This window comes from Pygocentrus nattereri, chromosome 28 (genome assembly GCF_015220715.1).
Source record: "Pygocentrus nattereri isolate fPygNat1 chromosome 28, fPygNat1.pri, whole genome shotgun sequence".
NCBI lineage: Eukaryota > Metazoa > Chordata > Actinopteri > Characiformes > Serrasalmidae > Pygocentrus > Pygocentrus nattereri.
The window spans coordinates 23,913,682-23,938,883 of record NC_051238.1 but is presented as its reverse complement, the minus strand read 5'-3'; the positions used below and the strand labels follow the sequence as shown (position 1 = coordinate 23,938,883).

Below are 25,202 nucleotides of genomic sequence, written 5' to 3'. Positions count from 1 at the left end.
TTAAATATGCTGTGAAGACAGATGATAACAGTATCATTATATTATTACCATTAATTGTCACAACAAATACATGGAAAAAAACTGGCATGTTATATGAGCTGTTATGACTTCAGACTCTGAATGAATACAATCTGTAAGGACAGCTCATGACAGCATATAACAGTTTGCATGAATTTCATGTCAGTTGTTATGTAGCAGAGCTGATTAACCCAAAAAGTGTTAACCAGATTTAATATAAAATGTGCAGCGGTCTGCCAGAGGGCAACATCCAGTTTAACAAAGCTGAGCTGTGCTGAACCAAAGTCTCATTTTAGTCTTCAGATATGCCTGTCAAGACAAATGTCATTATAAAATGTGTGAAACGATAGGGAAAAAATACATAGAAAAGCAAAATTTAATTAATATAATCTTTCAACAGCTCAGAAAAGACGAGTTTCATCTTCAGTATTTGAGCTCGGGTTGCTGACTGATCTTGGGTTGCCTTTTTCTGCTCATACCCTTGATCTTCTTCTTCTTTCGGCTGCTCCTTTTAGGGGTCGCCACAGCGGATCATCTGCCCCCATCTTGCCCTATCCACTGCCTCCTCTACTTTCACACCAACCATCTCCATGTCCACCTTCACTGCATCCATAAACCTTCTCTGAGGTCTACCTCTTCTCCTTCTACCCAGCAGTTCCATCTCCAACATTCTTTGACCAATATATCCACTATTCCTCCTCAACACATGTCCAAACCATCTCAACCTGGCCTCTCTGGCTTTATCTCCAAACTGCTCCACCTTCACTGTCCCTCTGATCTGCTCATTTCTAATCTTGTCCATCCTGGTCACTCCCAACGAAAATCTCAGCATCTTCATCTCCGCCACCTCCAGCTCAGCCTCCTGTCTTTTAGTCTCCAAACCATACATCATAGCAGGACACACTACTGTCTTGTAAACCTTCCCTTTCACTCTTACTGCTATCCTTCTGTCACACATCAGCCCTGACACCTGTCTCCACCCACTCCATCCTGCCTCCACCCTCTTCTTCACCTCTTTTCTACACTGTCCATTGCTGTGGATGGTTGACCCAAGATATTTGAAGTCATCCACCTTTACGACCTCTACTCCTTGCATCTTCACCTTTCCACCTGCCTCCCTCTCATTCACACACATGTATTCCGTCTTGTCTCTACTGACCTTCATTCCTCTCCTCTCCAGTGCAAACCTCCACCTCTCCAGATTCTCTTCCACCTGCTCTCTACTCTCACCACAGATTACAATGTCATCTGCAAACATCATGGTCCATGGTCCACTCACCAGGCATCCTCTCACTCTCCAGGATTTTGTTAAACAACCTGGTTAAAAAGTCCACTGTCTTCTCTCCTAAACATCTCCATACCTCCACAGGTATCCCTTTTTCTTAGCTGCCTTCTTCTTCTGAATACTCTCCTGGACTTCCTCATTCCACCACCAACTTTCCTTGTCTTCTTTCCTCTGACCAGATGAAACACCCAACACATTCTTGCCAGTTTCTCTCACCACCTTAGCTGTAGTTTCCCAGTCCTCAGGTAGCTCCTCACTGCCCCCAAGGGCCTGTTGCAATTTTTCCCTGAACTGCCTGCAACCATCTTCCTCCTTCAGCTTCCACCATCTAATCTTTGGCTCTGTCTTCACTCTCTTCCTCTTCTTTGTTTCTAATCTCATTCTACATGCAACCACCCTATGCTGCCTTGCTACACTTCCCCCTGGTACCACTTTACAATCTCCAATCTCCTTTAGGTGGCATCTCCTGCTAAGGATATAATGCACCTGTGTGCACCTCCCTCCACTCTTGTATGTCACCCTGTGTTCTTCCCTCTTCTGAAAATACGTATTCACCACAGCCATTTCCATTCTCTTTGCAAAATCTACAACCATCTGACCTTCCGCATTTCTGTCTTTCACACCATACATACCCAGCACCTCTTCATCCCCTCTGTTGCCTTCACCAACATGTCCATTGAAGTCTGCACCAATCATCAATCTCTCCTCTCTAGGGACACCATCTACCACTTCATCCATCTTACTCCAAAATTCCTCTTTCTCCTCTAACTGACAACCAACTTGTGATGCATATGAACTGACCACATTCAAAATTACACCATCAACCTCCAACGACCGATCCGGTATGGCAATCATATTTGTGATCAGCTCATACCCTTGATGCTAGTCGAATTTCCAAATAGAGAGTTTCAAGCAGTACTCTTTGTGGAATGTCAAAGGGTAAATGAGGACGGCTTGCAGACACTAGTTTACACAAGTCTTGGTTGATTCTTCTGTTAAACCAGTCTTAAAGTAAAAAGTAAATACACTTCTAGATTATTAATGATTTCTAGAGCTTTGTTAGAGGGGTGCAGAATGATCAGCAAAAATGAGTCCCAAAGATGAAATGAAAAAGCTGAAATCAAAGGTATTAATAGGGAGTTTGTCCCCCTTTGCAGCAGTAACAGGCTCTGTTCATCTGAGAAGGCTTTACACTAGATGTCGGAACATTTCTGTGAGGATTTAATGGCATTCTGCCACTAGAGCATTGGTGAGGTCAGGTACTGATGCTGAATGATTCTGAAGTTCTGGATCACAAACAGCACTCCAATTCATTCAAAAGGTACTTGATGGAGCTCGGTCTCGTCTGAGAATGCAGTTGCACTGCTTCACGGCCCAATGCCACGGGCTTTATGACCATCTAGCTGATGCTTGGCCTTGGACATGGTGACCTTAGGCTCATGTCCAGCTGCTGCAAAGAATCACATTGTACTGGCAATGATTTTCTATGAAGATTATATAAGCGGTGTATTGAGAATTGAACACTTGTGTCAGCAACATGTACACCTTAAAGCAGCTGAATTGACCAATTCAAAGGTGTGTCTGGATACTTTTGGATATACAGTGTAAATACCATTAACCATAGCTAGGTGTAACAATACAATATGACAGGAAACACAACGTGAAAATGTTACGATGCACAATGTGTAACATTGTTTAACCCTGTCAAATCAGTGATCCATTCTAAGAATTTTAACAGTGCCACCAGAGTGAAACATATCAAATAAAATTTCAGGTTTCTGATTGACATAAAAAATTGGAGTTTTCTGATTTCTGTCTCTGCGTAAAAGATGCACACAGCCTTCCTCTTACTGCCAGACACAATTTGACTCTTTCTGTGCCAGCATGAGCAAAATCAGTAAATGCTCATTATTGTTTCATTTAATCATAACAATAAAACACATCTGAAATGTGACCTCTATTGCTATTAATGCATTTCATCTCTGGTACAACAAAACCCGCATCTCCATTTTTGCTAATTTTCATTTTTTAAAATATAATCGGGGCCCTTTACATATAATAATGAATGGACCAATAAAATGACCCAGAATTACTTGGATGGAAATGGTTTGCCTATTGTTACAATGTGAAGCATTTAGTAATAGAGGAACCCTTTTGAGTGCTTTCACGAATCAAAGAACCCTTTAATCATGCAAAGCGTACATGGTTCTATATAGAACCACCTTCTTTACTAAAGAACCTTTGGAGAACCATCTTTTTTAAGCATGTCTCAAATATAAAATATACAGCAACAGAGAAGAGAAATCACCTTACTAACAGAGAAGAGCAGATCAAATAGCAGAAATAGCTGTGCATTTGCATCGACTTCAAAGGGTTAAACATCTAAGGTTGTGACGAACTGACCCCACACCAGCACACCCAGTGTCATATGAGCTCAGGATAACATTCCACCGCTAACCACATCTATACTTCACTGATATGAAGAGCGCACCAATTAGAGAGCAGAATCGGAATGTAAAAGACTGGCATCTGCACTATGGCCCTGTTCTCCTCCGGCTGGCTTTCTGAGCCACAGTTTCCTTGCAGCTTATACTGTCTTGCCTACTGGAACAAAGCCCTATTATCCAGCCACAGGCTTTAGTGGTACATCTTCCCCCAGACTTTCATTTACTCTGAATGTATACTACAGCTGCTACCTTCAATAGTTAGTGCAGCATACGGATCGGCAGCACTGTAAACAAGCGCAGGAGCGCCTCAGTAGAGTTTCCACACCCAGTTAACTCTGAGACATATTCACAGCCACTCAAAGCTCCATCCCCTCTCTATAAAACACACCTCTCTCTGCCCAGTTAAACTGGCACATGCTATTATAGCTAACCCTTAACTGTGCCATTAACAGTCTGACTTGTTACAAGGGGTTTTTGTAGCGTGCATTGAACTTGTTGGAGGCCTACACAGCGTTAAGACGAGTGGCGTAGAGAGACATAAATCAGGATGCGACCTTTTCCCGAGAACAAAGACCAATGCCCTGTTTCAGGGTCAGAGAAAATCAAAAGAATTAGTGAGGCAAAAAACAACAATATATCCAAATGATTAGAGCAGGCTTCTTCTAAAGAGGATTTAGAGCTTAACTTTTTAAGATTTACAAGACTTATGCTTAGGACAGACAGTAATTGAATAAGGCATTTGCATAAGGATTACTGCACCAATCATAATTCATTTTATTTAATATGTTCAATAGATACTTGTGTGTACAGTCATAATAACGTTTAGTAGTATTTGACAAGGCACATAAGCAGGTTTTGATTGTCCTAGATCAGCGAGTACAGATGTCTCCACAGTTTTATGGCATGACAAGCTCAAAATATGGAGTGATTTTCTGGCACTCTGTTCCGCGAGCACTCTGTTCATCTGTACTCCATACGGCACGCTGAGACCACGCTCCTTACAAAAGGATTCTTCGGGAGTTTTTTTAGAAAAGGAACTGATTATTCATGAAGGTTTTTCTTGTTTTTTTACTTTGAATGCTTTGGTGCTTCTTTGTAGTTCATGGTTGGTTTTACAGTGCATCCGGAAAGTATTCACAGCGCTTCACTTTTTCCACATTTTGTTTTGTTACAGCCTTATTCCAAATTTAATTATATTAATCTTTTTCCTCAAAATTCTACACAAAATACCCCATTGTGACCATGTGAAAAAAGTTTTCTCGAGAGTTTTGAAAATGTATTAAAATTAAAAAACAAAGAAATCATATTTACATAAGTATTCACAGCCTTTGCCATGAAGCTCAAAATTGAGCTCAGGTGCATCCTGTTTCCACTGATCATCCTTGAGATGTTTCTACAGCTTAAATGGAGTCCACCTGTGGTTGATTGGACATGATTTGGAAAGGCACACACCTGTCTATATAAGGTCCCACAGTTGACTGCATGTCAGAGCGCAAACACCAAGCATGAAGTCAAAGGAATTGTCTGTAGACCTCCGAGACAAAATTGTCTCGAGGCACAAATCTGGGGAAGGATACAGAAAAATTACTGCTGCGTTGAAGGTCCCAATGAGCACAGTGGCCTCCATCATTCGTAAATGGAAGAAGTTCGGAACCACCAGGACTCTTCCTAGAGCTGGCCGGCCGTCTAAATTGAGCGATCGGGGGAGAAGGGCCTTGGTCAGGGAGGTGACCAAGAACCCAATGATCACTCTGTCAGAGCTCCAGCGTTCCTCCGTGGAGAGAGGAGAACCTTGCAGAAGGACAACCATCTCTGCAGCAATCCACCAATCAGGCCTGTATGGCAGAGTGGCCAGGCGAAAGCCACTCCTTAGTAAAAGGCACAAGGCAGCCCGTCTGGAATTTGCAAAAAGGCACCTGAAGGACTCTCAGACCATGAGAAACAAAATTCTCTGGTCTGATGAGACAAAGATTGAACTCTTTGGTGTGAATGCCAGGCGTCATGTTTGGAGGAAACCAGGCACTGCTCATCACGAGGCCAATACCATCCCTACAGTCAAGCATGGTGGTGGCAGCATCATGCTATGGGGATGTTTCTCAGCAGCAGGAACTGGCAGACTAGTCAGGATAGAGGGAAAGATGAATGCCGCAATGTACAGAGACATCCTGGATAAAAACCTGCTCCAGAGCGCTCTTGACCTCAGACTGGGGCGACGGTTCATTTTTCAGCAGGACAACGATCCGAAGCACACAGCCAAGATCTCAAAGCAGTGGCTTCAGGACCACTCTGTGAATGTCCTGGAGTGGCCCAGCCAGAGCCCAGACTTGAATCCGATTGAACATCTCTGGAGAGATCTGAAAATGGCTGTGCACAGACGTCTCCCATCCAACCTGATGGAGCTTCAGAGGTACTGCAAAGAAGAATGGGCAAAACTGCCTAAAGATAGGTGTGCCAAGCTTGTGGCATCATATTCAAAAAGACTTGAGGCTGTAGTTGCTGCCAAAGGTGGTTCTACAAAGTATTAAGCAAAGGCTGTGAATACTTATGTAAATATGATTTCTTTGTTTTTTAATTTTAATAAATTTTCAAAACTCTCGAGAAAACGTTTTTCACATGGTCACAATGGGGTATTTTGTGTAGAATTTAGAGGAAAAAGATTAATTTAATTCAATTTGGAATAAGGCTGTAACAAAACAAAATGTGGAAAAAGTGAAGCGCTGTGAATACTTTCCGGATGCACTGTATGCATGCCACAATAATAATAATAATAATAATAATAATAATAATAATAGGCTGTTTGTCATAAATGTCTTGTTTTCATGTGTGTACACAGGAGAACTAATCACAGCAATTAATTACAGAACAGTGGTAAAATGTACTGAGACTAGTTAACCGCAACTTTCTTTGTTAGGTTTTGCGAAGCTGAGATTTTGTCAGAAAGCCAAAGTTGAACCTGCTTTGATGGACAAACCACAGACTCACTGCTTCCTGCTGTCCAAATACAAGCCAAAAAAATGGTATAGTGTTAATTAATGTTAAGTGCTTGAGGAACAGAGTGCCAGGAAATCGCACCATATTTTGAGCTTGTCGTGCCATAAAACTGTCGAGACATCTGTACAAACAAACATGCCTTTGTCTTCAAGTTTTCTTCTGTTCATCTTCTTTTTGTCCTCTCAGTTTTTTCAGGTCTAGACATGTACACTCTTGTTTGAGACCTGATTAAACAGCTTTTGTCCCCTCACCCAAGCATCTTAAAGAACATAATGGTGTAGTAGTAACTCAGAAGTTATTAGGGGGTCCCCAGGGGCTGTGGGGCCTTAAGCAGAGCTTCTTATGTGGTTTATTATGTAGAGCCGACACTGGTGGGAGGTGTCAGAACAAACAAGCACTGATTAGGAATTCTGATCAGTGGCCAGCATGCCACTTCATACAAACTCAAGCCGTGTGCTGTTTCAGCCAAAAAGATGTTTTGCGAAATATAATTTTTCTTTGAAATGTAGAGCTGGCTTTAGATGGAACTCACCATTATTATTATTATTATTATTATTATTATTATTATTATTATTATTATGTTTTAGAGCAGGTGATGTATATATGATGTCTATTACTCACTGGTAATGGTGAGATCAATCTAAATATCTCAGATATTGGGATGGTTCCTGACTTTTGATTAACCTTGTATTATTATTATTATTATTATTATTATTATTATTATTATGTATAATTTCTTTAAATACAGTTCTTTACTGATGGTTCAAAATGGTTCTCTAGTTACAACTCATACATTCTTTCATACTAAATTGAGCTCTTTTCTCTGAGAATTTACGGCAGTCGTATTACTGGCATATTTGAATATAAAAAAGGCAAATCTTTGACAGAAATAAAAAGTGAGCCATATTTAAGGTAAAGGAGTGCATAGCGAGGACAGGATTTAGCAAGGAAGGAGGTTCAAACAAGAACGTCCTGCAAGAAGTCCTAGAAAAAGACGAGTGCCTGTTTAGTTTTGAGAGTGATTGTTCCCTCCTTTTGGGGAGGTTCCTCGGTGTAATGACTGTCAGAAGTCAGTGAAAATGTAATAGAGAGTACTGTACACTTCTAGTCTCACTGATGCTCCCTAAGGAGCGTGAAATAACTTTCAACCACAAAAAAAAAAAAAACATTGGTAGAGAGCAGTGCGAAACTTCAGAAGCTGCTATAACTCACATCAAGTAAAGCATACAGGAGGAGATCAGAGTAGAACGCTATTGGAAAGGACCAAGAGAACAGGTGGGAGGAACGAGAGATAGATAGAGAGATACAGATAGATAGACAGAGAGAGAGAGAGAGAGAGAGGAACAGGAGACAAAGAACAGGGCCCAAGGCTCCCTGTGCAAAAGACAGCAATGATCAGAGCCGCCGCCTCTCAAAGGGGACCCATTCCCTTTGGAGAGTTCTTTGTTAGGTGGGCTAACGCAGAGGATTACAGTGTGTTGCAAGAGCTTGTTTGCAGGCGGCTTGATGTCGCACTCTGTTTGCATACTCTCAAAGTGGATGTTTCAACTGATACACAGTCGTTCGAAAGTGTGGAATCTCTGTTTTTAATAATATAAACTCCATTCTGTTGCAAATACATGTATAAAAACAAATTTGCAAATTTGTTGACCGCTGTAAGAAACTTTAGATTTGCTGATAATGGAAAACAGAGCTGTGGATAAGAACTGAGGAACGGTCGCTTGAACAACTGGAGCACTGCAGCACAAAGGTGAAGTTTTACTTGGGGACAGGCAGAGAGGAGTCAAAGAACAGGCATTGGTCATTATCCAGGATAATCCATACAATAACCAAGGCAAACACAACAAGAAAGGGCAAGGCAAGGCAAAAATCCACAAAACAGGCAGTGTCAAAAAACCAAAGCAGCAAACAAACCAGGCGTAGGTACCAAAAGGGAAAGTCCAAAAACAGGGTCAAGAGAAATAACAGGCAGGACGTCATAAACGAAGATAATACACACAGGAAAGGCCGCTCAGTGAGTCTCCAAGAAAACATACTTCACAAAGATCTGAACTAAAGCCCGGGCTTATATCTATCCTAAACTATCACATGACCATACTACACAGCTGAGGAATCAGTATTCAGGTGATCTGGATCTCTGATAGGTCGATGGTGTCCTGGGTCATGTGATCTTGCAATGGATCTTGGGAATTGTAGTCCTGAAGCGTAGGTGGATTGGTGACACCCTGCCACTTTTTTCGACTCAGAACAGGTTCGTTTCCACTTGCCCTAACTGCATGGACCACTGACCTGTAGTCACAAAGTCAGTCAAACTCAGTGGGAGAACCAAATCAAAGCTCCGTCTCGGCTGAGGTGTGGGACAGTTCTCAAAAAAGTTCATCCTGCATGACTTTATGATCAGTGAGAGGACCGGTGCAGCACACTAAATGTTTTACCGCAATGCACAAACTAATATTTAAGCACCTGATCACACAGCTCATGTAATCACACTTTGTGAAATTTACTTTGATCTTAATAAGCTAGGATTTGATGTTCATCAGGGATGATGGCTGTTTGAACAGAACACACTAACTCTGCAGGGTCAAAACAAACACAGACACGGTCAATGAAAGGATTGTTCAGCCATGTCAAATTATAGCTAAGACTAAGGTTATGTACTATAAACAGTGGCTCAGTTGTTTTTGTCCATTCCAAAAAGAGATCAGTCTCCTCTCTTGCTGCTTTTCCACACGCACACTTTAGTAAATTCATGTCAAGGACTTTCTCTTTTAGCACGTTTCACAGTAGCCATGAAAGGCCATTTCTGCTTGTTTTGAACCAGGTATCTCAGTTGAACTATGATTTTTGTCTTTGTAGGTGAGCAAACATGTCAACATTTAAAAAAAAGAGTTGTTTTAATAGTATGTAAATTATATTTAGTTATTGTGGCAGTTGTGCATACATTTTTGACTTTAAGAAAGCTGTTTTGTCTCAGCACAGCCATCGTTGTGGAGAGATTTCACAGTAGGGGACCCCCCCCCCTAACCCCCCCCACCCCTTTCCCCTCATTGCTTGCTAGCAGCCCAATACAGTCACAACATTTTAAAGTCAATAGTGCCCTAGTTAGTCTAATAACAGATTTACTGAGAAAAATACTTTTACATTAATGATTAAAATAGTTTTTTTAGTCCATTCCTCCAGTGAAATGCTCACTAGAGGGCCTATAGAGAGAGGCTACCAATAAGAATAAATGACCACCGTCTTAAACGTTACACCATAATAAAACTACCCCCCATATTTGAAAGTCTTCTATCTGAAAAGTGTCAAGGCCATCTTAGGCCAACAACTTGCTGTTAATAGATGACTGGAGTGTATTTTTTAGCATTTAATACCTTAATGTTGTAGCCCAATAACTTGAGATATTAACTTAAGCACCCAAAAATTCATTATCGTATCTACTTATCTACTTTCAGCTGAATAAAGTAACAACCCTTATTAATATGACAAGCGATTTCCAAACCTTTGTACAGTACTGTGTGATTAACATATACTCCTAGAGTTCGTGTGCAGCTTTTATGGATCAGAGCGCAGCCACAAGTGGAGCAAAATGTTTTCTTTTCAACTCGGTGTATTGTAATTACAACACTGTATCACTCTCCATAACGCCTGCAGGAAGGCTTGATTGACATGCTCAGTGTAGCGCCGCGCTGCAGTCAACTGGGAGAATGTTTACTAAACACGCAGGAAATGACTCAAGTTCTAGACATCAGCAGCTCAAAAAGACAATACAAGAAAACACAGCTCTCAGAATCAGTGGAAGGATGCAAAAGTAAAGAGCAAAGGCTCAGAGGTGTAGGATATGGGTTCCATTCATCTTAATAGGATGAGAAAAGGTGCCATTCATGCACATGACGGTCTCCGTCTTTTTTATAAAGCCATCAGAAAACAGGTTGGAGCAAACATAATTACAAGCCATTGTACGCAGCAGTTTAAACCACCCAGACTTCTGCATCATATAACCAGTCTAACAGGAGCTCACGTCTTCTGAAGCACCTCAAATTAGAGGTGATTTCCCTCGCTGTTCCACACAATGATTTGCCTGACATGTGGGGCCATTGCTCTGAGGAGAACACGGCTACCAGTACACTCAGTCTCATACCGGTACATGTCTGTCTCCTTTAAAAAGGCTCTGATAAAAGGATAAATTAATGAAGTAGCGATCCACAAAGGTAACCAAAAAAAGGAACTAATTTTTTACAATATCCCTTTCTTCTACAACATGACGGAGCAATTTACGAAACGACGTAGCCCTTTTGACAGGGTTCCCTCTGACACATGTTCAGAATCCTACATTTGTAGCACAGGTCTCCACTAAAGCTGAGATTAGTGATAACACTCAAGAGGCCTCAGGTGTGCTTGCTGCAGATTCCAGTCTAAAAGTGGAAATGAAGACCCCCAGGGGAACAGCCCAAGCTGTCACACCTTTGTTAGCTCACGTCTTTCAATATTTGAACTTGCTTGCTCTTTTAATCCATTGAGAGAAGCTCAAGGTCAAGGAGGACTCACTACCACAGTGCAAGACAAATTAGAGAGGATCATATATATATGTGTGTGTGTGTGTGTGTATAAAACCAATAGATACAAGCCTGTTTTTAATTATTTTTTTATAAAGTCGTGAAAATCAACACATTTACATACAGTCCCTACAGCCTAAAGCAGTTTTGTGTTATCATTTGTACGTCATTCAGAGTGGTTTGATGTGAGATGTGCCATTTCTAGACAAACTTACTGAGCTCACTTTGGTGATGGGAACCGGACATCTGAACAACTTAATACCAGCTTAAGACCTCAGAGAAAGTTATTACGTGAAATGAGTACACTGTCTGACGCCGGACACATTTTTCTGCGATAGATTTGAAATAAGGTTTGTCCTAAAATGTAGTTTCACACCAAGCCTGAATGTTTTTGGGTTTTATTGTTTTTGCAGAAAAAAAAAATCTGTTCACTTCCCCTTTAAGTTATCAGGAGTGTTCCAGCTCAGACTGACAGAGACTACACAGAGTAGCCAGTCCGAACAAAGACCATTTATATGTCGCCGCAACCAAAATAGCCTCTTTAATTCTAATGGATACAGGGAGGCTGGAAAATGGTCACGTAAACATTTGGTACATAAACCTGCAAAAATGTGATTAAAAAAATACAAGAAAACATTTAGGACACACCTCAGTTCCTCAGCCTTTAACTGCACTACTTGCTAATTTGGTTTTATAGTAACTGCTGAATAATTTAGAGTTGTTACTGAATAATAATTCTTATTGCTGAATGATGAGCCTTCGGTGTGAGAGCTTCATACCCAAACTGTTCATTCTGGTTCCAACACAGCCCTGCATTGGTACACTCCAAGCCACACACTGGCATTTGAACTTAAAAACAGCCTATTGAGAATACTCACGCCTGAATCACTACACTCCTACAGTCATTCAGATAGGGATCGTGTGAGAGATAGCTTTTATGGAAATATGGCACTTGCACAATTCTAAATGCCACATGGAGTGACAGCATCAGCTGACAGTCTTGTCTGTCAGATGCCATAATGTGAGAGGAAGTGCGCTTCAACCGATGCCAGAGTAAATACTGTAAAAGTGTGCTGTCAAGGCTGGCACACATACTAAAAGGTAGGTATCACTTAAGCACAAAGGGTACAGGGTAAAATGGGCTGTTACAGCACACAACCAAACTTACATAAGAAATTACATGCATGCCTTTGTCATGCCTAATTCAGCTGAGTTACTCAAGCAAAAATTTACATGCAGTCTTCACTCCTTCCATGCTGCACACTCAAAAAAGGCGCTCATGTAAACGCCTGCAGTCCACACTCTATATTGCATGACTATGAAGAAGGGCAGATTAAGTAATGCCAGTATGAAAGATAGCCTTCGGCCTCGCACAACTCATTACCGCTGTGTTCTTGTGACGGAGGCCGCAGCAGTTTGCGTCCAAAAATAGACTGCTGAAATGGCACTACCCATCTGGCCCACCTGCCAAGCAGTGCTGAGGATTATTATCCACAATTTCCTTTGGCTTTGGACTCCACCATGTAACTCACCATGACAATGCACGCGAGTGGGTGGAGATGATCAGACAAATTTACCTCTCCATGCTGCATTCTTACTTGCTCGCTTGTTTGTTTGCTTTTTAAGATAGTCGCATTTGCGCTTGCAGAGATACTGCAGTTTTGGCCGAAACAATCCGCTGACCTGTCACAGGAACACAGACAGTGATGTCCCCTTAGGGCCCAGAACTGCTCTCAGTGTGTCCGCCGCTTGTGGAGGAGTAGGTTGTGCCATAACAAAGTGGTCCAAACTCACCCACTACCAGCACTCTGGGTTGCATATAAATAGCATTTACAGGTTTTTATCTTCTTTATGATGGTTAATGTAATAACCAAGGCACGAGGAAAAGACTAAACCAGTGTCAATCGTTACGGAAATAAGCCTAAACATTCTGAATAGTGTATTTGACGTGACTTAGTCAAAGACAAATCAAGAAGCAAAAAACTCACTCAGTAATAACTAGAAACTCGCTCATTTTGCTTCTGATTGGTTTATCCAAAAAAGCTGTTTATATCTACCAATCAGAAGCACCATGAGCCAGCATCTACCCTATCAGAAACAAAATGTCCAAATATCTAACTTTGATCAATACTATTGGAAAAAAAAAATGACTTAGCTACAAAAACAATGTCCCTCATCCACGTAAGATGATGAGGGCAAATGATCTGAAAATGTGCTGTGAAAACGAACGAGGCTACAACCCGTCAAGGCCATCAAAAATAATCAGACTTGTCAATCAATCGGACTACATAGTCCCAGTCTGGTGAGACTGGAGCGGCCACTAGGGGGCACGAAGCTCGCTCCCCTGCTCAGCCTCTATCCGCCAAACCAAACGTTTGCACTGCATGTGGAGCTCGTGCTGTTGGAGGGGGAGCTATAATTGCCTCATCGTGAATCTTTTGGTGGGGACGTCTAAGCACATGCGTGGCACTCTGAGCTCGAGGGGGCTGCAGTGGAACCTAAGGGGGGGGGGGGGTCCTGCGAGGCAGTTCGAATAATGTGAGGGACTTCTGTGTGAGGGCATTTCCAGCCACATAAATCACGGAGACTTCTCAGAACAGCCTCATAAAAGGCTGCCTTCCATTCAGCATGCAGATCATGAGGAAGCTGTTGCAGTTGATCTCACTGTCGTTTTTTTTTTCCCCCCTACTCTTTTATTTCGATTACAGCAGAAAAGAGATTAGGAAGGGATTAGTTTGGGACATGGTCAAAACTGTCTGGGCTCTCCGTAATGTGGAGTTACCTACAGTCCCACGCATGCAAACTCATGCTGGCCAAGGCAATGAGGAAAATGCAGGAACTGATAAGATGTTTCGTCTGGGGAGGAAAACCGCTACCAGCAGCTTAGAATGACTGTAGCCCACTTCTGCAGCTTTAAAGACTGACTCTGCTTTATCCCACCTGTTTGCAGACAGGGGGGCACTCTTAAAATGCTGGGTTATGGTCGGTTTCGATCCAAAAGCCGAGTACAGCCCACATTTATATATTTTTTATTCGGTTATTGTTTAACACAAGACATGTTCCAACAAGCATTTTGCCTCATGTCATAAAAGAACACACACACACACACACACACACACACACACACACACACACATATATATAGTACAAGTATTGTCTCAGCCCAACTGCTGTCTGTTAACTATGTGAACTGTTCTCTATGCGGACGACACTATGAGCTTATATCATTGCAAGAGGCAATGGGGGGGAGAGGGGTACCACCACCCCCACCACCACCACCCCCCCCCCCTTCCCCGCCCCCCTTCCCTCAATTCCTAGCAGTCATACATGGATTAGTTCTGACTGCCTGGCATCAAAGCCAACAGTGCAAAGCAGTGAAGGCTTCTACAATCAAACACGCAGAGCATTCAGTTCGAGTCATTATGTGATATGATGGAAGTTTGTGCGCAGAGGGAAGCGGGATTGTGCGCCCCCCACTCCACGACACACACCGAGAGCGGAGCAGCTCCCTCTTCTACGCGGCCCCGTCTCTAAAACGTGCACGCGCGCGTGCACTCTCCACACACGTATGCATGCTTATCATCATCACCCATGTCCCCCTTCTCTCTGCCTGCCTGTCTGCCTGCCTGCCTGTCTGTCTGTCTGTCTGTCTGTCTGTCTGTCTCCCTCTATCAGACCTCGACCGCAGTGAGAGGGTATTCGGGAATAAACGACACTAACGACTGAAAAAAGCCCCTCAGCTCCGAGCAAAACCACCTGTTCTGCCCCCAGCACGCGCAGCCTCCCAGCATAATGGCCGCATTGTGGGGGATATTCCACTTCGTGTCCAAACTGCAGCGCAATCCGCGAAACTAGGCGAAGGACGCGGAGACAGAATTAAACACGACAAACCCACGGAAGCCTGAACGAGCCTAACAGCACAGCGGGCTCGCGAAGCTCGAGCCCCGTATGAAATCCCAGAACACAAAACGGCGCTCGTCGCTGAGAGGAGGAGGTGTTCAAACTCACCGATGTGGATAATGGAATCGGGCAGCGCGCGCTGCCACCGCGCGCTCCAAACGGCCAGCAGGAGCACGAGCGCCGGGGAAACTTTCATGTCTTCCCGCGGGAGGGGGGCGGTTTAAAGCCCAAAGCCCAAAAAAAGCCCGGGGGTCTCCCAGCAGAAGAGGAATGGAGGCTTTAAATCCTGAAGCGAACGAGCGGAGGACTGGTCCGGATAGAGGAGGAAGAGGAGGAGGAGGAGGAAGAGGACGAAGAAGAAGAGGAGGAGGAGGTGGAGGAGAGGAGGTGGAGGGGAGAGATGGAGGAGGTGGAGAGGGGGTAACTGTCCTCCTTCCAAGCCCCGTTTCTCTCCCTCGACGCCTTCTTCGTTCGGGTTCGCGCCAGAAAATATCCTTAACCGAGGTCGGAAATTTCCATACCGCGCGGAAGCATCCAGGCGGCTCCGGTCCTCTCGAACGGTCCGAGTGGAGCGCGAGGAGGAGGGAGCGGAGGATGGTTTGAGGGGGTGGAGGTGGAGGAGAGGGGGCAGTGTGTGGTTTTTTAGAGGCTGTGGGATTGAACAGGAGGAGCGGCTCGAGCGGAAAGTTCCTGCAGATCGGAGCGCCTCTGCTAACACTGCCGCTGCTCGCGTGGAAAAGCGCCGCTCGAGCGACGAGCCCTGACTGAGAGAGAGAGAGAGAGAGAGAGAGAGAGAGAGAGAGAGAGAGAGAGAGAGAGAGAGAGAGGGAGAGGGAGAGAGAGAGAGAGAGAGGGACGAGAAAGAGAGAGGGACGAGAGAGAGAGCGCGCGAGAGAGAGAGAGGGAGAGAGAGAGGGACGAGAGAGAGAGAGAGAGGGAGAGAGAGATAGAGAGAGGGACGAGAGAGCGAGAGGGACGAGAGAGAGAGCGCGCGAGAGAGCGAGGGAGAGAGAGAGAGAGGGACGAGTGAGAGAGAGAGGGACGAGAGAGAGAGAGAGGGGGAGAGAGAGAGAGAGAGAGAGAGAGAGTTGGATGGCGGGGACCGAGCGTGTGCGAGCGTGATGAGGAGGAGTCCGCATGCAGGAGGGGGGGGGGTCAGGAGGAGGAGAAGAGAGAGACTTTAGATGAAGAACAGAGAGCAGCCTGGACGAGCGGTGACTGGAAGTGAGAGAGTGTGGGGTGGGGGGGGGGGGGTGGGGGTGGGGGTAGGGGGGTTAGCGCAACCGAAGAGTGGGCGGAGGTAGAATGAGGATAATGCAGAAGGCTAATCTGTGAGGTTAGGGCTCCTCCCTTGTCCAACTCCTTCGATTTGCTTGCATCGCTAAAAATAAATAAATAGAGACACGTGTAGGCTCTTCTTATTTAATAACCTGTGTTAATTGCCTATGAAAGGAATGAACGGCTTAACAGCTCTATGACCCTAACGTTTCCTCCTCACAATCCTATCCGAAATTCCATTACATAATACTCGGCTATGGCTCGCAGACAACTGCAGTGTTCAAGGCGACGGCTTTATGTGTTTGGTTTGAGGTGAAATTCGGTTCTAATGGGTTAAATTACTTGTGTTACAACTTTAAAAAAGACATTTTCTAGAGGATACCAGTATCTTTGTACCGCTCTGTCCGAAGTCCAGAGACCACCCTTCTTTTATTTGTTTTCAGATCGAAAAGGCCATTAAGTACATGTACACAGAAGCCTTAACAATTACGTAGAAGATAATTATATCTTCTATATATATATAGAATATATCTATATATAGTCTGGCTTTACCTCAATTGTAGCTTCCGTTCTTCTGAGGAGCCTTGCTTTCATTTTTCAAAGAAATCTGCTGGATGTTTTTCTGAAAAGTTCAGTTTTAGAAGTTGGATGATTCTTTTTTTTGATTGCTGCTCACAATCCAAGTAACTGAAACTCATTTAGTGAGGCTGAGAAAACGTACTCCTTTCACCTGTTTGCTTTTCTCAGTAACAGCTTACTGAGCGCTACACATCCTTTCAGACTCAGTGTTGACACCGTGGAAAGATGGCGAAGAACACCTGTGGATTTTCTCCGATCTGATGCAAAAGTGGACCTCGGACAGTTTGATGGTCTCCCAGGGTCTTACATGGTTGTTAGGAGTCAAATTTTCTTCATTTTTGAACTCCAGATTTTGGAATCTGTGTTTCACTTATTTTTCTTTGACTTTCTTCTTCCTTATGGAAATGGAAATATGTAAATATCTCCTGAAAAATGATAAAGTAAACTTAACGGCTGTTTCAACTGGACATTATATAAATTAAGGGTGATTGCGCAGCACTGTTGGTCTCAACTATCACGACTTTCCATCACATTTGTGGTTTATTTGTAAGGGCTGGTGAAGATAACCTGTTGTGTTCACATTATCAGCATGGATCTGCGAGTGATCTGGAGGAAGCATGGGGCTATGAGAGATGAGAATGGCAGTTGTGACGGCGTTCAGAGCAAACGTGGAGAGTGGGAGCGACGCCTCATTAACCACTATGATTGGATAAGGCATGAGAGAAAGGGGGGTAGCAGCATATCAATGCACACCCGGACGAACTCTATAGAGGGCATCCACAGAAGGGTACCATTCTAAAATTACTGAATACATAGGCACATGACAGCCAAAGATATACTACTGCCTGTGAGCAGTGCATCATCGCCACCAACATCACTGCTGTCTACCTGAGGTACAACTTAATGGTTCTCACCTTGAATGTACAGTACTAGGAAAACACTAAATTGATATGGAACCTTCACGTCATGTCTAGGTTCTACAAACTTCAACGCTACTAAGCAACAATCTTCTTTCCACCACCACGTCTACAGGTTTCTTACCAAAACGGTTTCTTAGAAAAATAAAATGTTGTTCTTCTGTGGAATCATTGCTAAAGATCTATCCCAACATCTGGTATCTGCTGAGGTCTTCTGTGGCCTCAAACAAAGTCTTTGTACTTTCGAATAATAAAGGCTGTGGGGAAAAGAAATATCCTGCATAAAAAGGAAGCAGGTGCAAATTGATATGCAAACTGTCACCACAAGGACACACTGTTATTGGACTCGGGCCCCAAAACCAGAGCCACAGGGTCAGTGTCTAACTTTGTAGTTTGATCGGCCAAAGATAATGCCCATTCTTTTCCTCTGAAAGTCAATATGAACACAATTCGCTCACATTTGCGGTCCAAATATGGCACACAAACACACGGAGCACTGCCAATCAAAGACCACCAACACAGCGATTTCCAAAGGGTGAATTATTTATCAGTAAACAAACAGAATGAAAGTAGCTTCATCTAAAGAGCAGAACGTCAGAGCCGTAGGGCTGATTGAGTAGTCAGGGGCTGAGCGACAGATAAACAGGACTTTAGAGGAGGTTAGGGGACCTGTTTTGGCAATGGAGACTGTCCTGATATCCTCAGAAATATTTATAGCCCTCCCAACATCAGAGGATTCATTTTTAGATCTGCAGGGAAGAGAGGGGACATGCAGTTCCCTCAGTCATAAATAATCAAATAACTATTAACTTTTAAATAACATATTACCAAGCTTTTGGAGACTTACAAAATGTATTTTACGATGGCAAGTGTCAGTGTTGCACTAGATGGGATAAACTTGAATGTCTGTGAAAGATAAGAATGTTAGTCATGCTTAAAAGACTTTTACAGGCTTGTACAGTTTGCAAAATGATGCAAGTTCTCCACTGGCTGCCTGAAAACCAGGCATAACATAAACAGAAATACTGGAAAACCGCTCATATTAACTGGAGCAGATTATTTCAGCTAAACGCAAGCCTGAACTGGGGTATAGCTGGTGCATATTATGAATGCTAGCCTAATTATAATACCACCAACACACTTTTGGATGGATATAATCTATATTTCAAAACATACTGAAGGCATTTGATGAGGCTTTCTCAATATTTCTGTATATTTGTTGTGCTAATTTAACAGCAATATAAATCTGGTCTAGGCAAAAGAACAAAACAGGACAGCATTTTACAAAGCGCTGGGCTCAGGATCGTTTACCAAAGAGGATGCGCTAGTCATAAACGCAATGCAATAGCATCGCAATTTGTGGCCATTGCGTATAATTTGCTGTCTGAGCATAAAAGTTCCTGGATCAATTTTTTAGCCCTTTACTCCTCAGAAAATGTGAATATATTGACCAGGTTTGCACGTCAGAGCCTCCTCTCTGCTGGAAAAAGACGACAAGTGCTTTGAAAGACATTATAAGGTGTAACTGATCCATATGCTGCCTGTTCAGTGCAACATGCTGAATAGGAGCTGTCCACTGACTAGTGGTGCTGAAACACAACTCAGTTTATTTATATGACTGCAGCTCTTCCCTGCGCAGCTGTGTGCATAATGCTAAGTAAGGGAGCTGTTCACATCATGGGTGCTGAAATGGGCGTACAAAGCTCACCTTTCCATGTCTGAAATGGTACTTCTTGTTATGCAGCTCATGGAGATGAGCAAAATGAATAGTAAGACACATTTTACAGCATTTAACTGTACATTTCTGCTTACTAACAAGCTACTACTGTAGCACCTATCCTACCACATGATAAGTGGACTATATGAAGTACATGTCTTCAAACAGCAGAGGTCTCCCTTCTATTTGAGCTGCTTAACACTGGGCTTTAATATACCACTGCTTTGACTTGTGTTCATAACGTCAGTATTAGTTAAGAACAGAAGAGCAGAGGTTTATGGTATCACTCAACAATATGCTTCTCCATATGACTTGAAGGCCTTGTTCTTACGCTTGCTTAAGAAAAAGATGTTACCTTATCATAACATTCGCTAAATGGTGTCAGGAGTTCACAGATGTGTGACTATCTTAAATTATTCTCATCTCGAGGGTGTAAAGCTGAAGTTTCCGTCACGTGTCAGTTATTACCTGGCCTTAGTGCTGACAAGTCTCACCATGTTGGGACTCTGAGAAGGTTGCGAGAGTCTCCATGAAGAGATGGTGGCGTGCAGCGTGTGTGGCTTTGTGCAGTGTTCGGGTCAATATGCCATGGAAGGCTCTGCATAAAGATGAGCTGCAGGTTATTTTCAGTTCCTCGTCTGGGAATCCGACACTCTTGGAATCAATCATACTCTATCCTTGGAGACAGGAGAGAGGGAGACTTGATCTGCATAATGAAACCACACATGTTTACATTCTCAGGCCACACCGTGAAGTGAGCGCCTAAGAATCGGGTTTCTTTCTAGTAAGTCAACAAGCCACGTCATCCTCCATGCAAGACTTCAAGCTGGTCTCTAATGTGGTCACCAAAACTTCCTTCACAGTTGCTTTGCCTGCATTAAACCGATAATGTCCTGTGACAAAGTTCTGATTTTCCAAGGGCACTAAGTTGCATAGTTAAACGCTGAGGTAGGGCAGAACGTGGCTCTCTGTGACAGAGTCGTCCCCCGCTGGGGCTGCCTGGCCTCGGGGCAGGGGGGCCAACAGACACGTTCCACTGCCCTTCGTTTCCGAGTTTGCTTTGCATGATTAATAGAACACCTTGTGTGTGGGTGACAGTAGAGTTGCGCGTGTTGCCTGGAGTCATGCTTTGGCAGATTCGGAGAACTAAGTGAGCCTGGTTTCTTTAGAGGAGGTGGAGCTCATCTCAGCATGCAAGAGAGGCAGAATCTGTTGCAGAAAGCCCTCTCTAGTCAGCAGAAATGACACCAGGCAACTACAAGTGCAGAAAGGAGGCCATTTCTTTTCATGTCTTTTAGAACAGCAGGCGAGGGGTGGAAAAAGATACATACATCCCAGGCACAATTTCGATTTCGCTTATGAGAATAATGTAGGATTCTGTCACCGAGTCCATAACTCCATCAATCCTCCGCTGATCATGGTGTGCAGGCTGGCATTTTCGCTGAGCTGTTTCCTCTGAATTTGTTCTTGCATTGTGCCCTGCCACTCTGTCTCTCTGTGCTCCCATCCTTTCAGTGGGCTGCTGGCAGAGTGCTTTCGGAAAAATTGGGTCATATATTGAAACGTCTGAGAATTGCAGCAGATTTGTGATGAAGAGAGCAGCACAGTTGTCGTGGTTGTATCGGGCCTTTCCATGGGGAGGGGATGGGTTGGGCATAAGTAATCAAAACAAACGCATCCTCTTTTATTCCACAAAGGCAGAAGGAAGGTGAACCTTGGCCGCAGTTGTGATGTGCACACAAAGAGGCCGGGGGTTGGCAGAATCGGGCCTTCGTGCCTCGGCCCGTATCACTGCCAGCCTCGACACTGCTCACTTTCATTCAGGTGATAAAAGGACCCTGACTAATTGGTTTTCTGGCTGACTGACCCTGAAAACACAAGGAGAAGCAAGTTGAAATGAAGTGAACTGTCTGGGGGTGGATGGATTGAAACGGCGAATGCCAGAGTGATGATAAGAGCCATTTGCATGGGACAAAATGCCCACAGAGGCTTGATGGAAGAGAGTAGAAGGGATGAGAGATCGAGAAGACAGAAGAGTGGATAGATGCTCTTTGCACCAAGACCACATAACCTCTCAACCATGCAGTTATGATGGAGAGAGAAAGACAGACAGATAGACAGATAGAGAGAGAGTGAGAGAGAGAGAGAGAGAGAGAGAGAGAGAGAGGGAGGGAGAGGGAGGGAGAGGGAGAGGAGGGGTTGAGAGATTTTGTTTGCTCAGCTAATGGAGGAAAACAAGTTTAAAGGAAGGTTAAGGAAGCCACTTGTAGGAAATGAATAGCAGCAGGACCTTAATTGAAGCAGGTAGGAAGCAAGTGGCAGCTGGGGTGACTCTGCTTCTGTAGCTCTGTCAGAGACACATGGATCTTACTGCAGTTGCAGAGACCATGTGTCATCATTATCACTTGGATGCATAAGCATCCTTTCCCTGCAATGCAACACAGGTGCCACAGCAACCTCTCGCATCCCCTTCTAAAATAGCACGCAGAGAATTTCTTCTCATCTTGAAGGGAAAAAAAAAAAACACATGCTACCGTCTTGGCATCTGTAAGCAGTGGGGTATTATTAGAGCGTGTGCTCGGAGCTGACTTTACCCTGTCAAGCCAGAATGGGTTGAATCATGCTGAATATCACTGAGGACTGCGAGGGAATCAGAAAGCATTACCTCAAATTGATATGGGCAACAAAGTGTCGGCAACTGCGCGGTTCCTGGCGAGGCCTTTATCAGCCACCATCTATTATGGCTCCATCAAACCGCCCAAGGGTCTGCAGATTTGTGTAAGATGTAATACAGTTTTGCAGGTGTTAGGGATGTTTATACCTCATTGTTCCTGTGCTGCTGCAGGCGCTGCTTTTATGAGTCCTTGATGTGAGCGAGGGAGAGCTAGGCCAGACAGCTTCACAGATAAGGACACCGTTTCTGCTCCCTGATCGAAGATGTAAATGAATGCCATTCCTGTGGGTGGACGCAGCACTGTTATTGATGTTAGGGTGCACTTTTTGCACATACATACTCTTTTAGCACAGAACGTTGTCTGAAGTTAACCACGCACCCAGACAGTGTGGTCCTGCTGTTATGCAACAAGGGATTCTTTGAGTAAGAATCTGACGGATGATGACAATGCCCTGGAACGTCAGCCTGAGGAACAGGAGGAACCAATGTGTGTGAGTCTGTGGGAGAGTGAGACAGTGTGAGAGAGCGTGAATGAAAGAAAGAAATGACAATAACTTATTATGAGCAACTTGTTAAAAGCCATTAAGTGCACAGGAGGTCCCTGCTGTCCTGCGACAGGCCTTCTGCATGTGCTGCTGCCACTAGAACAGCAAATGCTAACTAGGTTTCCACTTTTCTGACATTTCTTCCAAAATAAAGGATCTGGCCCCTCTTGGCTGTAATAGCAGAACTGACTCTTTTGGGAAGGCTTTCCACTAGGTGTTGGAACATTGCTGAGGGTTTGACTGTACTCGCAAGAGCTTTGTTGAAGTCGATTGAAGTTGATTTGGGGAAATTAAATCTAGATCACAGACAGCACTTCAACACATCGCTCCACAGTAAGTGGGTTAAGATGTATAACTGGACCTTATGACCACTGTTTATACCTTGGTGAACAAAAATGTACTGTACAGTACCTTTTTTCTGATAGTGTAGGGGTGTGAGTCTTTGAGCTGACAGCAAATCGATTCAAAAGTGATTTTTGTAAATTAGATTTGATTCGATACACTAAACTGTGATTTGATTCCACTAGTCAAGCTTCTTTAAGAAAAATGATAATGCATTAAAAGTATCAAAAATATCAGCTGATCCAATTACTTTGGCCACAGCATGCTTCTAACAGAGAGAACATTTGCAATGTTTACACACTGCCAATGTTTTGTGTCACTCTTGATACGGTTATGAAGGGCTGAGAGGTGGCTGCCGAGAAAGATGGCCTGTATTTTGGATAATATATTTTTTTTTTTTTCCAAAAAATCTGTAACAGTAATGACATTGAGCCTGCACCTCCTCTGCTGCTCTGCATTTGGGGTGGATGCTCTTTAGCTTCCAAGGCACTGCAGCCCTCAGGTCAGACTGTTTTGTGAGTTCAACTCACTTCTTTACTTTGTGTCAATCAGTCTTATGTGATGATTAGCTAACTGGTATACAGTGCATCCACATATGGAGCATCAGCTTATCAAAATCTTTATTAAAGCTAAAATAGAAAACATTTGGTTTATTTATGATCAGCGATGCCTGGGCAGTGCCTTGTAAATCTCTTGGTTTACATCTCCCGGTAATTTGTGAAGTCGGCCTGAGAATATTACATGCATTTGATTAAACATCATATGTATTTGTTTAAGCAAGTTTTTTTTGTTGTTCAAAAAGCGTAAATCATTTCAATCCGTAGCATTTAAAATAGATTATTTTTCCCAATTGATTCAGTTGCATTGGGAGGAACTCTCAATGATGTGTTGAGAAAAGAATGAATCATTCCACTGCTACTCCACAGTCCAATGCCAGGGAGCTTTAAACCCCTTTCCCTGACACTTCGTACTGGGCATGGTAGTCTCAGTACAAGAGGCCTTGAGTTCCGCAAGAACATCTGGTGACGGGAAAATTTGACTTTGGAACTGAATGCAGCAGGATCTGCCTGGATGCCACAGCCTTCATCACAAGAAGTCCTACTTATACGTCCATTCCTAGGAGTATCCATTCCTTAAATGGCTTTGCTTGCTTTGCTAGCTTTCTGACTTTCTGGGATATAAAGCATATATTAAAGAGAATGGATTTGACACTTTGACATACAGTATATGTTCCATTTGTCAAAACATGCTAATGACATCCACCAAGACTTCATCAACATGCATTTGCGTTAGTGGAAGAAGCTTGAATAATGGAGACTTTGAGTTTCTTTTTTTCCCTCTTCCTCTCGCCCTCTCCCACAGACACGAGAGAAATAACAACTGAACGTATTTGCCATTACAGGCACCCTTCTTTTGTTTTGCTGCTGCAGAGGGCAGTTTGAATGTGAAGCAGGGAGATAAGGATATTAGAGGCAGTGGAGGCTTTAAGCTCACTGGGGTACTGCCTCTGAGGATTGAGAGAGAAGCGAGAGATGCATCCGCTTGATGCCGTTTGATCAGCAGAAAGCAAGCTTTTTCTTGAAACATAAATAAACCAATAGACCAAAATTTGCCATCAAAAAAACTGCCAAGGCAGATGATGCTAGTAATGATTGACTGAGACGTTGATCCAAAACTCTGCAGAGAACATGGAATCAGGGGTCAAGAAGCAAAAGTTCTTGTAACACCCATGGTTATGTTGGCAGCTGCTTTGCTCCTGCTGTCTTAGTGCTCTTATCTGAACTCATTCTTACTTGCTGTCCACACACTAGGATCCCCCCATTGAGGAAATAGGCTGGCAAGTCTGGTTCTCCTTGGCGAAGTGTGCCAGCATGTGTGGGTGGAGTTAGAGTAGAGAGCATCTCTGCAGGTGTAACAGGAAGATATACAACTCAGCGGGGTATCATTGAACAATAA

The 25,202-nt window shown here is 43.5% G+C and overlaps 1 protein-coding gene across 3 annotated transcripts in view; it reads right to left on the bottom strand.

Moving 5' to 3' along the window:
- The window catches only part of grid2 (glutamate receptor, ionotropic, delta 2), a 652,613-nt gene extending 636,654 nt beyond the window's left edge, over window positions 1-15,959 (bottom strand). Inside the window, exon 1 of one of the 3 annotated variants that reach the window (XR_001858518.2) lies at window positions 15,303-15,958. Coding sequence is in view for 2 of the 3 variants with exons in the window: in XM_017712845.2 (XP_017568334.1) it covers window positions 15,303-15,390 (88 nt within the window). In the remaining variant the exon portion in view is untranslated. Of the gene's footprint in view, window positions 1-15,302 lie in introns of all 3 variants that reach the window. The other 2 variants (XM_017712845.2, XM_017712844.2) reach the window with 2 other exon arrangements.
- Window positions 15,960-25,202: the final 9,243 nt, after the last annotated feature.